Below are 16,227 nucleotides of genomic sequence, written 5' to 3'. Positions count from 1 at the left end.
TGCAAGCACTATAAAAATATAGAACTCACACTTCAAAACTAAAGGAGAGGGTGGTGGATCAATGGAGTAAAGCACTTAGGGAGGAGGAATCCTCACTCGTATCATATCGGCAGTTCTGTGTTGGCAAAAACTTCAGAAGAGAAGGATTTAGGGGTAGTGATCTCTGACAGCCTTAAAATGAGTCACCAGTGCAACCAGGCGGTAGGAAAAGCAAACTGTATGCTGAACTGTATAAATATAAATATATATATATATATACACAGTATATATATATATATATATATATATATATATATATATATACAGTGGTACCTTGGTTTAAGAGTAACTTGGTTTAAGAACGTTTTGGTTTAAGAGCTCACAGTTTTTCAAAATTGTGACTTGGTGTAAGAGCATTGCTTTGGTTTAAGAGCTCCCTGTACTGGGTGGGAGCGCAAGTGGGGGAGGGACATGGTCTGCATAGCGGGGTCTACAGCCCTGTACTCTGACCCAGGAAGTCTCCCTCACCTTCCAAATCATGGTAGATCAACTTCAGGCTGGGGCTTGCATCAGGGGACAGGACTGTGGAGGTAATCTCTCCATAGCTGTAACCCCTCTCTCCCCGGACAGAGAGCGCTGCATGTATGTGCCCACATCTGTCCTGCTCATTCCTTCATGCTCCCTGCAGTCTCTGTCAGTCCTTGTGTTTCCCATCCTCTCCATTACTGTACAGTAACTTATAATATCACATATTCTGCTGTCTCTGAATGTTTGTTTCATTTGTTTTACATGCTATTCAGAATAATAAATCATTATTTTTGGGGTGTGGAACCAATTGCTTGCATTTGAATGATTTCTTATGGGAAAATTTGCTTTGGTTTAAGAGTGGATTTGGATTACAAGCACGGTCCCGGAACGAATTATGCTCGTAATCCAAGGCACCACTGTATATATATATATATATATATATATATATATATATATATATATATATATATATACACTGGGCTGCATATATAACAGTATGCTGGGCTGTATATATATATATATAATTGTATGCTGGGCTGTATATATATATAATTGCATGCTGGGCTGTATATATAATTGTATGCTGGGCTGTATATATATAATTGTATGCTGGGCTGTATAGCTGGAGGTATAACCAGTAGGAAGAGGGAGATTGTGATCCCGCTGTATAGAGCTCTGGTGACATCACATCTGGACATCACGTTCTGGAGAGGCAAATACATCCTCACAGGCAGGTGGTGTTGGGAAAATAAAAAGGACACTGGGGGAGATTTATCAAACATGGTGTAAAGTGAAATTGGCTCAGTTGCCCCTAGCAACCAATCAGATTCCACCTTTCATTTCTCACAGACTCTTTGGAAAATATAAGGTGGAATCTGATTGGTTGCTAGGGGCAACTGAGCCAGTTTCACTTTACACCATGTTTGATAAATCTCCCCCACTATGCTTACTGCTCCCAGTGCCTACACTGTACCGCTTCATGACTTTCATTATATAAAAAAAAAAAGGTGAAAAACACATCTGGTTTGTTTAGCGTACACAAAAATGTAGTTGCTTAAATTTTTTTATACGTTTAAAAATGTGCTTTGATCTGTTATAATTTTTTTTTTATAAAGTCAGTGGAAAAAACGGATCAAAACACATGCACACAAATGCATCCGTTTTACCATCTGTTTTTTTTTTTTTGTAACGGTTGACTAAAAAAACAGTACAGTGAACCCAGCCTTATTTGGACAGATAGTACTAAAACGCTGTAAAAACACTAAAAAACCTCAATGACGGACTGTGCGCGAGTCATGGCAAAACCACACGGCACCATATGGCCAGATGTAAATAGGCACTAAGCACCAATACTTATCTATATGGAAAACTAAAAAATAAATAAAGAAAATAATTGTCCCCAGTGAGAACACAGAGGAGCACAGACAGGGCCGTCATCTGGCGGCGTGTTACACGGCCCTAAATGAAGTGCTAATCACGGAAATAAAATAGCATATTACATTTATAAACTAATGGAAGTGGAAATAGCTGCTTATGAGACATTATAATTAAACAGCTGGAACATATCCAAGCCTGTGTAAGTCGATAACCTTGGCACGGTGTCTGGCAGGGGAAAGGCAGGTCTGTGCGGAGTTGATATGGCTAGCGTGGTTGTTCATTCAATAACAGGCAATCTATAAACACAGCTAATTGCATAAGTGAAAAACAGCATGGGACTATGGCGGGGATTCTCCAGCCGAGCGGGGAGGGAAAAAACAGTGTGCATCCAATGCCAGGCTAAAATTACCCTCTAAACAAAGATCCAGGCCGCAGCCAGTACCCTGGCAGGAAGGTAATAAATCCTGTATAATGTTTGTTAATGCAGAGGTATGAGCCCCCTCCCCCGCTGACATTTACACTCTAGATTAAATCAGACCATTTTTTTAGCTACATTTTGATCTGTCAATGTCTGTGAATACTTTCCTATTTGTAATGTTTATTTTTTTTTTTTCCTCGTAGTAATATTTTGTTTCCTGTAAGAGCAACGGCCTGAAGCACGGAGGTGCAATCTGATCTGGAGGAAGAGACATTTAACAAAAAGTCACATTTCCTCACAATAGGGCTCGTGGCAGCAAAAGACAGCACGGAAAATAGATGTCATATTTATCAAAGTAAATCGGGGGGGTTGGGAGTAAGTTCGGCCCCTAGGGGTAAAGGTTGTAAGACCCCTACCAACCGATACAGACTTAACAAGGGTATTTTTGTTGGAAATAATTCTAATAATTCGCAATAAAATAGGAAACAAAATATACTCACCTTCCCTGCTCCCCCATCACCTTGATTCTTACAGAGGCCTGGTCCCTAAGCAAAGCACTCCTGGGGTCAGTATGGGGAAATGTCCACTCATCCGTGGTCACAGAGATGTCTTGTCTCAGCCACTGACTGGCTGAGTAGGCAATTCTTCATGCTGACCCTGACACAAAGAATAAGGACTTGAGAGCATGGCAGTGGTGGGGGAGCAGGAAAGGTGAGTATATGTTTTTTCCTTTTTTTTTTTTACAGGTTCAGAAGGGAGGATTTTTTAGAAGAAAAACTGAACTCAAGAACTAGAGGACACAGTGAGAGGTTAGTTGGGGGAAAAATCAGAAGAAACGTAAGAAAACATTACTTTACTGAAAGAGTAGTAGATGCTTGGAACAAACTTCTAGCAGATGTGGTTGGTAAATCTACAATAACAGAATGTAAACCTGCCTGATACATACATAAATCTATCCTAAGATAATAAGAAGGAAAATACTAATACGTCAGACTAGATGGACCCAGTGACGACAATCTTCTATGTTCTATGAATGGAATTTTATATATATATATATATATATATATATATATATATATATATATATATATATACACACACACACACAAAACAAAACACTATCTGGAATACCCTTTTAATTCTAGTAGCTATAGGATCACAGTGCCTGAGAGAGCCTCAAGGTCCCACTATACAGACGACACAAGGGTTATAATGATGCATAATCAATAGGGGACCCTGTTACAGATTTTGCACTTGGGTTTCTTGAGTGTCAGGTTGCCCCTCTATATGACACTTTCTATGTGTTACCATAACTAAGCTGAGGAGTTCTTATCGATTGCTTTTTGGTCGCAGGTCTTGAAATCAGGTTCTGAGTTCTTCCTGACCATGGGCCGTCAGGCACTGTCCTAACACTCAGATGGTCAGTCCACCCCTGGGAGAATCCTTCCACTAAAGGTCTACAGCACAGAATGGTTATCTTCCTAAAAGGATGGTAAATCCCCAGAATATCACACCATGATAAACATAGCAGGTCACAATGTATAATGTTATAAGAGGTAAACTTATCAATAATGTATGAGTTATATTTTGCAGAGGAAAAAGGAGAAGTTTAATGTCAAACAAAAGTGTTCAAATGTATCAGAATCACATATCTATTGATGTTTTCTCTCATATCTAAGAAATAACCATATTGTATCTACCTATCTATCTATCTATCTATTTATCTATCTCCTATCTATAGTCTATCTATCTATCTCCTATCTATAGTCTATCTATCTATCTACTATCTATCTCCTATCTATAGTCTATCTATCTATCTATCTACTATCTATCTCCTATCTATCTATCTCCTATCTATAATAATAATAATAATAATATATTTATTTGTATAGCGCCAACAGATTCCGCAGCGCTTTCTATCTATATTTCTCATATCTATCTATCTATATATTGCCTATCTATTAATCTATCTATCTATTAATCTATCTATCTATCTATCTATCTATCTATCTTTTATCTATCTATCTATCTATCTCCTATCTATCTCCTATCTATCTATCTATCTATCTATCTATCTATCTATCTATCTTTTATCTATCTATCTATCTCCTATCTATCTATCTATCTATCTATCTCCTATCTATCTAATATCTATCTAATATCTATCTATCTATCTATCTATCTATCTCCTATCTATCTATCTATCTATCTATTTCCTATATATCTCCTATCTATTATCTATCTATCTATCTATCTATCTATCTCCTATCTATCTATCTATCTATCTCCTATCTATCTATCTCCTATCTATCTTTTATCTATCTATCTTCTATCTATCTATCTTTTATCTATCTATCTATCTCCTATCTATCTATCTATCTATCTATCTATCTCCTATCTATCTATCTATCTATCTATCTATCTATCTATCTCCTATCTATCTATCTATCTATCTATCTATCTATCTATTTCCTATCTATCTATTTCCTATCTATCTATCTATCTATCTATCTATTTCCTATCTATCTATCTATCTATCTATCTATCTATCTATCTATTTCCTATCTATCTATTTCCTATCTATCTATCTATCTATCTATCTCCTTTCTATGTATCTATCTATCTATCTATCTATCTATCTCCTATCTTTCTATCTATCTATCTATCTATCTATCTATTTCCTATCTATCTATCTATCTCCTATCTATCTCCTATCTATCTCCTATCTATCTCCTATCTATCTATCTATCTATCTATCTATCTATCTCCTATCTATCTATCTATCTATCTATCTATCTATCTATCTATCTATCTCCTATCTATCTCCTATCTATCTATCTATCTATCTATCTATCTATCTATCAATCTATCAATCTATCACCTATTGAGTATCTCTTTATTCTCCAATAGCTTTCTGAAGCCTTTATTTTTCTGTTTTCCTCAAGATCCTGTAGAAGTTGCAAAAAAAAAAAAAAAAAAACCACACAAATATTCAAATCACAAATCCAATCCACCTGGGAGGAATATAGGAAGTAATTTACACTCTTTACTCCTGGGGAAACCCGGAAGAATACAGAAATAAAGCAGCGACCTAAAAATACACACACATGATTCTTCTGAATGGAAACATCTACAGTGTTATGTACACAAAGGTCTAATACACTGGAATATAGGAAGTAGTTCACACACTGTTTACAACACGGCAAGCTAAAAAAAGGACGGAATGAAGAAATCTGATCTATAAATAGACATGAGGAGTCTTCTTAGGGGTCACCGCATCTGATTTTAGGAAATAACAATATATTATTGTCTACATCACAGACATTCCATCCTGTAGACGTCAGACAGACCAGTCGTCCTATGACATCACAATGTGGAACAGATTATAAAGCATAAAATACATTATAAGCAGATTGTGATATATGAACCTGAGTATAAAAATAGCCCAAAATGAATACAGCAAAGCGTATTCCAGAGCTGTGCAATAAAGTAACGTCCTTCTAACCTACCCGCCCACTCATGAGATATAACATTAGTAAGACATTGGTGTTAATGGGGTTTTCTATGGGGATTTGCCATTACTCTGGACAGTTCCTGACATGGACAGAGGTGGCAGCAGAGAGCACTGTGTCAGACTGAAGGAAATATACCACTTCCTGTAGGTTAGTAATTCAGACAAAGGTTCACATGCGTGAAAACAACCTACTCTTCCCCAGTACAGGGGGTCTTTCAATATAACAGAATAAAGGTTAAAAGGATTTTCTTTTTTTTCTTTTTTTTCAAATCAACTGGTTTTAAAAAGTTCTATAGATTTGTAATTAACTTCTATTTAAAAATCTCAAGTCTTCCAGTACTTATCAGCTGCTGTATTTCCTGTCAGAAGTGGTGTATTCTTTCCAGTCTGACACAGTGCTCTCTGCTGCCACCTCTGTCCAGGTCAGGAACTGTCCAGAGCAGGAGAGGTTTTCTATAGGGATTTACTACTACTCTGAACAGTCCCTGACATGGACAGAGGTGGCAGCAGTGAGCACCGTGTCAGAATGAAAAGAATACACCTCTTCCGGTAGGACATACAGCAGCTGATAAGTACTGGAAGACTTGAGATTTTTAAATACAAGTCATTTACAAATCTATATAACTTTCTGAAACCATTTGATTTGAAAGAAAAAGATTTTCACTGGATAACCCCTTTATACTGATAGATATTCATGCAAAATATGGCAAAACATAGCAAAGGCCCAGTGGCAGAACTATAAGGGGTCCAGAGGTTCTGGCAGTACCTGGGCTATGGTGCCTGAGAGGGGTCAAAAGTCCTTTAGCAACATAAGGAGAGCAGTAGTATCAATGGACAGTACAGGGCTGTAATATTATATCCTAATCCCCGCACCATGTAATAACTCTAGACATAGCTATATACATGGCATTGTTCTTCAGAAGTGACTACATCACTGGATGTGACAGATGGGACCATTTATATCTACTGTGGGGATCTCCTCCACCCAAGTGTCATTCTTATCACCTTTGGATGAACGGACGTGGCGGCCATAGCATCCTAAATGACAAGCCTCCCCGACTGCAGGGAAATTACTCACTGCTGGAGGCTGCATTACTGACATAATGGATTCTAGCATTTTTTTTTTACCTCTTTTTTACTTAATAGACATATTTATGCTTAAATAAGCACGGCCACATTTACGTCCTGTGTAGGTCTGCAGTATGGATGGTAAATCTAGTATCTCCATGGCACATACATATCTCCATGATCACCATGAACTTTAAGGGGTGGTCCAGTGGGATCCCACCAATATCTAGTGCTTACTGAAGGTTGTGGCTAGTAGAAGATCGGTCCTATTAAATAAATCCCTAAATTACCTGTCTACAGCCAATCCCTTAAAGGGGTACTCTTTTTCTTTCAAATCAACTGGTTTCCGAAAGATTGATAGATTTGTAATTTACTTCTTTTTAAAAATCTCCAGTCTTACCATTCTTATCAGCTGCTGTATGTCCTGCAGGAAATGTTGTTTTATTTACATTCAGACACCGTGCTCTCTGCTGCCACCTCTGTCCATGACAGGAACTGTCCAGAGCAGGAGAGGTTTTCTATGGGGATTTGCTACTGCTCTGGAAAGTTTCTGTCATGGACAGAGGTGGCAGCAGAGAGCACTGTGTCAGCCTGGAAAAAATACACCACTTCTTGCAGGACATACAGCAGCTGATAAGTACTGGAAGACTAGATATTTTTAAAGTGTCACTGTCGTTTTATTATTATTTATTTTTTTTTGCATTAACTGCTCATTAACAGGAAATCTCGACTCTTTTACATCAGTCGAGTCCTGTCTGTTCTATGGAGAGGGGAGGGGGGAGATTAGTCAGAAGCAGAGAGCAGAGAACAAAGGATTACACAGTGGGAGCTGTGTAAAAGCTGCTATTCAGAGATCAGAGAGGTCAGTGCTGACTTCAGAGGAGATAGCCTGGTGATGTAGCTGTAAATTAACTCTTTGTTGTCTTGTTTTGGTGCCTCATCTACCTCAACCCCTCCCCTCTCCATAAGAGAACCATAAAGACAGGGGGGGAGCTTCAAACTGCTTTTTTCATGATAAAAATGCATTTTTCCGCTAATAAACCCAATTACAAAGTTTCTTAAAATCGCCTGTTCTATGTATTTCTGCAAAAATAATTTAAACGACAGTGACACTTTAGAGATTTATCCAGTGATGAGTATTTTACAGGGATTATCCATCCTAAAATTAATAGTCTAGGCTCAGCAATCGGCAGGAGTCCAACTCCTGGCACAACCACCAATGGACTGTTTAAAGGGACTATGGCAGTCATGCAACTAAAAGTAAAGCATAGGGGATAGTTTTGCATCATGGGATAATAGAAGTCTAAACATATATAAATAATAAGAGAAAATCGATCGCGTCTGCCCCTACAATCACTTCTGGTTTAAAATTAGATGTTTATTTCAGTTTCCAGGATTTCCGCACGTTCTGCGCAGACGGATCTAAATTTAGCAAACTAAAAATAAAAAATCTAATTTGTGCACAGGTAAAAAAAATAACACACACACAATTTACATTTATCACAGACATAAAATAACATGAGAAAGTCTCAATGATATCATCTGAAATTTTGCATATGTCAGCACAGCATGGAAAAACTGCCCTAGAATGTGGTACGTCTGGTGTCAACAGAAGCTCCAGGAAATCCTCCAAAGATTCAAAGGCCACACACAGTGATAAATGCAGAACATACTACATGTCAGGGGAAGGAGGAAATAAGAATAACAAAGTCCTTTGTCTCCAAGCTGTGTAACACAGGGCACTGGAGAATTATCATATCACGTATATGTATGTATTAATGATTCTAACTACTAATTAAAGGAACAGTCCAGAAAAACGGATAGAATGCTATAGATAGATAGATATGAGATATGTGTATATTTGTGCTGTCAGTTTCCAAGTCACAAGCAGCAGTCTACACCATCCACTCTGCTTGTGATCGGGTATCTGGCTCTCCAGTCCTCGCACCAGCGAGGCCCCGCCTCTTCTGGCTGTCAGTCATTCCAGAGGAAACGGCAGCCTGAAGTTCCAGCAGTGGCCAGAGGACTGGAGAAGCAGATGCCAGAAAACAATAAGTGTGGTAAGTATAGATTGATAGTGATCTGGAAACTGACAGCACAGATATATACATATCCTACATATATATCTGTGCTGTCAGTTTCCCTTCATCTTTACACAGGGAGATGTATGGCTCGTAAAGATACAATTTGAGCATGGTCAAAAGATGCTATCAGCTAATAATGGAGCGTTTGACTGATCTTTGGCTGATTGTTGCCCTTTCACATGGGTCGACTATCAGCTAGCGACCCTCCTGGTCGATAATAGACCCATGTTAAGAGACCCTTAGTTAAGACCAACTACTAGTTGGCTTAATTTCCTCCGGAATGATACATGACAATTTTAGTTTGGTTTTTGATGCACACAAACCATGGCCCTTTTCCTCAAAACCACACCCACTCTGCTAAACCACACCCCTTTGTGGACAGAGACAATAAATAAAAAAAAGACAAAAAAAGATTCACAGGGCATGTTGTACTCATACTCCGCCCCCTCAAACTTTGCACTGGATATGACATTGTTAAAGGGAATCTGTCAGCTGCAATTCAGGTTCCCAACTGCTGACACTGTTAGATAGCTATTAGGACAAGGAGAATTATAGGATTTTTCTATGTTCTGGAAGCACAGACAGATATATGAAAATATATCTGTCTGTGCTTCCAGAACATAGAAAAATCCTAAAATTCTTTGGTGTCAAAGAGGCTTGCCAAATTCCTCACACTATAAGACCTCCCATCCCTGAAGCTGCTGGTCATTCGAGCAGGGGTATGGATTGGAGGAGGTGTGAGGAGGTGTTACAGACCTTAGCACTTCAAGAGCTTGGGAAATGCCTCTTTGACATCAAAGAATAAAAGCATGTTTCTATAATATAGAAGTACAGATGGCTATATGAAAGGTACCATGTGTCAGCAATTTGGAACCTGAATTGCAGCTGATATAGAGAGATATAATCTTACTAATCCCCCATTGTTTTGATAACCTGTTCCCCTTGGTTACGACCCACTAAGGCCCCTATTACACGTGGTGGCAGTGAGCAGGTAAGTGCAGGGGAGGCCGTGGGGGGCTGCCCGGGTGATTGCTAGATCGTTCGGGCAGCCCATAGCATATAGCAGCGGTCTGCTGCAGCCGCTCCTTTTCCACGGAGCGACAGCAGCAGATCGCTGCTATGACAGTCATTTATCTTTCAACATGTTGAAAGACAAACGACAGCAACGATCAGCTGACATTGTTGATGTCGGCTGATCGTTGCCTTCTATTACACGGGACGATTATTGGCCGTAACGGCCAATATCGGCCAAATACAGCCGATAATCATTCCGTGTAATAGGACCTTAAGGTGGTCAGGCATGCTCAGTTCAACTGCAATCTCAAGGAAGTATTGGCAGTTGGTCTTTTACCTTACTTTACCTGCAAACAAAAGGGGTGTTGTGGGAAAGTGTGTGCACTGTTGCATAGCAACAGCAGGGTCACAGTTTAGGGAGGAAAGTGAGGAGTGATTAGATCCATAGGGGAGAAAAAGTGTACAGAGATGTAACTTACTTTACTAAAACAGCACATTTGGCCTCCATCTGATTTTACCAACTTTGCTTTGTGGGACTTTAAATTAACTTTAAATTAATATTCACCATACCAACCTGTTGTATGCCAACTTATACCAGGCGATGCCATGTTGTCTTGGTAGGCAAGGTGAATATTACTTCGTTTTTTTTTTTTATATTATTATTGTCAGCTGTTTCTAAAAGATTTCACGGGACTAGAAACCTCCTTTAAATGTCAGTAAACTACGGAATAAACTTTCACAGACAGGAAGGCTTGTGCTGCTGATATATTTAGTTCAGAGAACAGTGTCTAGACTGGATATAATTGTCTCCACCTCTCAGCTAAGAACAAGATTATAAGGAGAGGGGGCGGAGAGAGGAGAGAGGCCAAATACGGACGATAATCGCTTTGTGAAATACGGCCTTAAAAATTCATTCTATACTAGATATTATCTATTCAGTCTCCTTTCCCCAGTTCTGAGCTGCAACTTTTTGCTGAAGACACAAAAAACTGTGTGTGAGCTTTTCTCTGTCTCCCCCTCGTCCCCCTTCCGAGACAGCTAATGTAAACAAGCCCGTATTTGCAACATTGTAATGCCGGGAGGATTAATCACAGGAAGTTCATCAGCAACTTGACCTCAGAATAACCCTCCCAGCTTTACAAATAACCTAAAAGTGCAGATAAACCCTTCTAGGGACCCTTGTTTACATCAGCCGTCTCAGAAGGGAGGGGGGAGGAGAAGGAGAAAACGGCTCACACACAGTTTTCTATGTCTTCAGTAGAAAGCGGCAGCTCAGAAGTGGGGAGGGGGAGACTGAATAGATAATAACAAGTATGGAATAAATTTTTTGTTTTATCATGGGCAGCAACATATGAAAAGTTAGGTTTGAGTGGAATACCCCTTTAACACTATGTCTGCAATTTTCAATTTAAAATTTCAAGAATATTTGGAGTAAGAACATTTTACCTTTGCGCAAACTGAACACGAATCCCACCCTGCAACGCAGCTTATAGGGGAAGCGACTTTTGCGCCTTGGAACATAGCAATTTGATCAACCAAGTGCAAAATGCACTAAACTAAAACCCACAACGGTGGAAGGATACAGTTGTGTAATCGACTATATGACGGCTTCCACCGCGGGGGTGCCGAACGCACAACAGGAGAAAGGTACTTTGGACGAAAATAGAAAATAATGAAGGATTGCTGTCACCTTAAAGGATACAGATCAAATGACAAATTGCTGTCATAAAGAACACATTGAATAATTGCCGGCTTCTTATTCCCCACTTCAGCCCAGAAGATGCGCGCTACTTTTTGCCTGTGTTTGCATTCGCTAAGTGTGAGTAATATAGCGAGCACATTCTGCGGGAAAGTAAACTCATTATGCTAATCACGGGAATTAGCGGCACACTTCTGAGCGGAGGCTGCACATTGCACAGAGCTCCTCGAAAACTTCACCAAGTAGGGAAGGAGCCATGTAAAAAGGTGTAAAATGTTTCCCAAAAATAACAACAGCTTCTTAAAGGGAATGTTTCATCAAAGATAACAGAATGTTTATATTATATTACGTTATATAAAGGAAAATGGCCATCATAGAATAGGTGATGGACACAGCTTATCTGCCAACTCTACAAGCACAATGACCTACGCACAGGTCACAGAGCATGCTCACTGAGGGGTCAGTGCTGGAAGAGGGGCTGAGGGGTCAGTGCTGGAAAAGAAGCTGAGGGGTTAGTGCTGGAAGAGAAGCTGAGGGGTCAGTGCTGGAAGAGGAGCCGAGCGGTCAGTGCTGGAAGAGAAGCTGAGGGGTCAGTTCTGGAAGAGGAGCTGAGGGGTCAGTGCTGGAAGAGGGGCTGAGGGGTCAGTGCTGGAAGAGGGGACGAGCAGTCAGTGCTGGAAGAGGGGCCGAGCGGTCAGTGCTGGAAGAGGAGCCGAGGGGTCAGTGCTGGAAGAGAAGCTGAGGGGTCAGTGCTGGAATAGGGGCTGAGGGGTCAGTGCTGGAAGAGGGGCTGAGGAGTCAGTGCTGGAAGAGGGGCTGAGGGGTCAGTGCTGGAAGAGGAGCTGAGGGGTCAGTGCTGGAAGAGGAGCTGAGGGGTCAGTGCAGGAAGAGGGGCCGAGCGGTCAGTGCTGGAAGAGGGGCCGAGGGGTCAGTGCTGGAATAGGGGCTGAGGGGTCAGTGCTGGAAGAGGGGCTGAGGAGTCAGTGCTGGAAGAGGGGCTGAGGGGTCAGTGCTGGAAGAGGGGCTGAGGGGTCAGTGCTGGAAGAGGGGCCGAGCGGTCAGTGCTGGAAGAGGGGCCGAGCGGTCAGTGCTGGAAGAGGGGCCGAGGGGTCAGTGCTGGAAGAGGGGCCGAGGGGTCAGTGCTGGAATAGGGGCTGAGGGGTCAGTGCTGGAAGAGGGGCTGAGGGGTCAGTGCTGGAAGAGGAGCTGAGGGGTCAGTGCTGGAAGAGGAGCTGAGGAGTCAGTGCTGGAAGAGGAGCTGAGGGGTCAGTGCTGGAAAAGGGGCCGAGGGGTCAGTGCTGGTAGAGGGGCCGAGGGGTCAGTGCTGGAAGAGGGGCCGAGGGGTCAGTGCTGGAATAGGGGCTGAGGGGTCAGTGCTGGAAGAGGGGCTGAGGAGTCAGTGCTGGAAGAGGAACTTTGTGCCAGATGTCTCCCTGTTTTGCTTCCCCTTCCCTCTCACAGCACGCAGTCTCACAATCACAGAGAAACTGCAGCTGCACCTCCCTCCTTTTCCCTGTTTAAAATGTGCTGTGATCAGTGAATCTCACCTGTCCCTTAACTCCACTGACTCGGGAGGCCCCCATACACTGTATTGTGGCAGCTGAACCCATGGCCAGAGGCCAGTATCAGTACAATAGCGTATGGGGACTGCTAGGTAAACGACCTACAGGTCGGCCGGAGCCGCCATTATTTTCTGTGCTGCTTTCTAAGATACGGTTAATCCAGAATTAGTAAGATAACAGCTGTTTTCTTCCAGAAACAGCGCCACTCTTGTCCTCAGTTTGTGTGCGGTATTGCAGATCAGTTCCTTTGATGTAAATGGAGCCAGGTTGTAACACCACACAAAACCTCAGAACAGGGTGGTGTCTTTGTTTTTTTTTTTTTCCCGGTCTTGGATAACCCCCTATACAAGGCGCATCACATGTAAAGTTCTCATTCAAGACAGATTCTGAATAAACGTAATAAAACAAGCTGCAGGAATACTGGCTGTTACCGGACTCCACTCACCTTCCACATCACTGCTCAGGTAGTTGCGGACTTCAGTCAATATGAAGTTGATGTCATCCTCTGTGGGAATGGGGTGGTGGGTGATCTCTGTCGGAGTGTCAGTGGTTCCAGCGATGGTCATCTTCTCCCATGGCAGGAAGAAGATAACTCTACCATCACTGGTGGCTGGATCAAGCAGACCCATGTTGTCCGGGCTACAAAGAAAGTGAAAGATAATCAGTTAAAAGAAAGTAATAAAAACATAAAAACACTTGATACCTTCAGTTGCACAAAGACCAAGATTTAAATAAACATAAAGGGGAACTCCAGCAGAAAAAAGGATGAAATCAACTGTTGTCAGAAAGTAATATGGATTTGTAATTTACTTCTATTTAAAAATCACAAGTCTTCCAGTACTTATCAGCTGCTGTGTGTCCTGCAGGAAGTGGTGTAATCTTTCCAGTCTGAGGCTATGTTCAGACTACGTAAGAGACCGGCCGTTCCGTGACCTGGCCGAGTCACGGAACGGGCGGTCTGTTAAAAGATCATCCCGGATGATCTTTGCAGGCGCAAAGTTCTGATGCGGGCACGTCCATGCGCGCCCGCATCAGAATTCCCCACAGCACACAATCGAGCATGCGGCCGGAGCCACTCGCTCCATAGTGAGTACTGACATGGTTTTCTGCGGGCGCTATTCAATGAATAGCGGCCGCAGAAAACTGACATGTCAGTTGTTTGCAGCGCCGCTAGGGATCCCGGCCGGAGTGCATACTATGTGTATACGCTCTGGCCGGGATCCCATAGACGGCAAGGTAACATATATTTTCGTAATATTCATGGCCGTTGTACAACGGCCGTGGTTTTACGAAAATATACGTTGTGTGAACATAGCCTGACACTGTGCTCTCTGCTGCCACCTCTGTCCACGACACTTCCTGACATGGAGAGGTGGCAGCAGAGAGCACTGTGTCATGCTGGAAAAAATAAACCACTTTCTGCAATAGGCAGAGTACCCCTTTAACACCTATCTAGTTTACAGTTGCTTCTTTACCCCATGATGTCTATGATTTTGGCCACAGTTACTATAGTTTCACTTACATCTGGTTTCAATCTGTTTCCTCACACCCATTAAAGGGGTTAACCAGGATTAGAAAAACTACAACTAATTTCTTGCAAAAACAGCACCACTCTTGTCCTCAGGTTGTGTGTGGTATTACAATTCAGCTTCATTCACTTTAATGGAACTGAGATGCAAACCCCCCACACGTTTTTCTAAGCCAGGATATTCCTTTTACTACTGGAGCCCTGTAAGAACAAAGCCCATACCTGTAATATCCGGGCATCACGATGTGCACCCCGGCACTTGGCTGGCAGATTTTGCTGGTTTGCTGATTGTCCATTTTACGCAAACTGTCTGTGAACGGTCCGGTGGCGTTGATGACGCATTTGGCTCGGACATTGAATTCTTGTCCTGGGAAAAGAAAGGAGTGAATACGGGAAGAGAGTATCCTATAGGTATGAGGTGTGCTGAAAATGAAAGCAAGTTCATGAGAACTGACCATTTCCCTGAGCTATTCCATCTCTCAAGCCAAGAAACATATACATTAAAGAATTTTAAAAAAACTTTCAAATCAACTGGTGTCAAAGAGTAATATAGATTTGTAATTTATTTCTATTTAAAAATCTTAAGTCTTCCAGTACTTATCAGCTGCTGTATGTCCTGCAGGAAGTGGTTTATTCTTTCCAGTCTCACACAGTGCTCTCTCCTGCCACCTCTGTCCATGTCAGGAACTGTCCAGAGCAGCAGAAAATCCACATAGGAGACCTCTCCTGCTCTGGACAGTTCCTGACACAGACAGAGGTGGCAGCAGAGAGCACTGTGTCAGATTGGAAAGAATATGCCAGTTCCTGCAGGGCATACAGTAGCTGATAAATACTGGAAATTTTTTAAATAGAAGTAAATTACAAATCTGTATTACTTTCTAAAATCAGATGATTTGAAAGAAAAAAAAAAACATCAGAGTTTCCTTTTAAAGTTTACTATTTCACAATGAAATCCTATGGGTGACAGAAGTCCCTGTAAGTCATCCGTCACAGGTATCTTATAAAAGGATCTCAGGAATCTACTGACTATATAGGGAGAGTTATGTCACTGGGGATTCCCCAGGGTAATGGGCTTCTTAGAGAACTCCAGCTCTGGACTAAAACAAGGGATGCATACAGACATAGCATATATACATCCTTATGCAAAGTGCTCATTGAGGCTATACATATACATTTGCAGCGTGATGTGAACATGGTCTAAGGGTATGATGACGCCTGACGCCTGGATCTAACCACATTCAAGGGGGGTAATCTCCATGGGATGGCATGATTTACTTGCCAGCAAATATTACTTTACTGAAAGAGTAGTAGATGCTTGGAACAAACCTCCAGCAGAGGTGGTTGGTAAATTTACAGTAACAGAATATAAACCTGTCTGGTACATACATATATCTATTCTAAGATAATAAGAAGGGGAATACTAATAGGGCAGACTAGATGGGATAGGGGGGCTTTT

The 16,227-nt window shown here is 41.5% G+C and overlaps 1 protein-coding gene across 3 annotated transcripts in view; it reads right to left on the bottom strand.

Moving 5' to 3' along the window:
* The window catches only part of GPD2 (glycerol-3-phosphate dehydrogenase 2), a 122,395-nt gene that overhangs the window by 31,001 nt on the left and 75,167 nt on the right, over positions 1-16,227 (bottom strand). For all 3 annotated transcript variants that reach the window (XM_069982722.1, XM_069982723.1, XM_069982725.1), the window contains exons 8-9: positions 14,994-15,138; positions 13,689-13,882 (exon numbers count right to left, since the gene is read on the bottom strand). In XM_069982722.1, coding sequence (XP_069838823.1) covers positions 13,689-13,882; positions 14,994-15,138 — 339 coding nt within the window. The remainder of the gene's footprint in view (positions 1-13,688; positions 13,883-14,993; positions 15,139-16,227) is intronic.

The sequence above is a fragment of the Dendropsophus ebraccatus genome, chromosome 9, assembly GCF_027789765.1.
Source record: "Dendropsophus ebraccatus isolate aDenEbr1 chromosome 9, aDenEbr1.pat, whole genome shotgun sequence".
In the NCBI taxonomy this organism is placed as follows: domain Eukaryota; kingdom Metazoa; phylum Chordata; class Amphibia; order Anura; family Hylidae; genus Dendropsophus; species Dendropsophus ebraccatus.
Note: the sequence above shows the minus strand (reverse complement) of the source record. Positions and strands in the feature narration are given on the sequence as shown.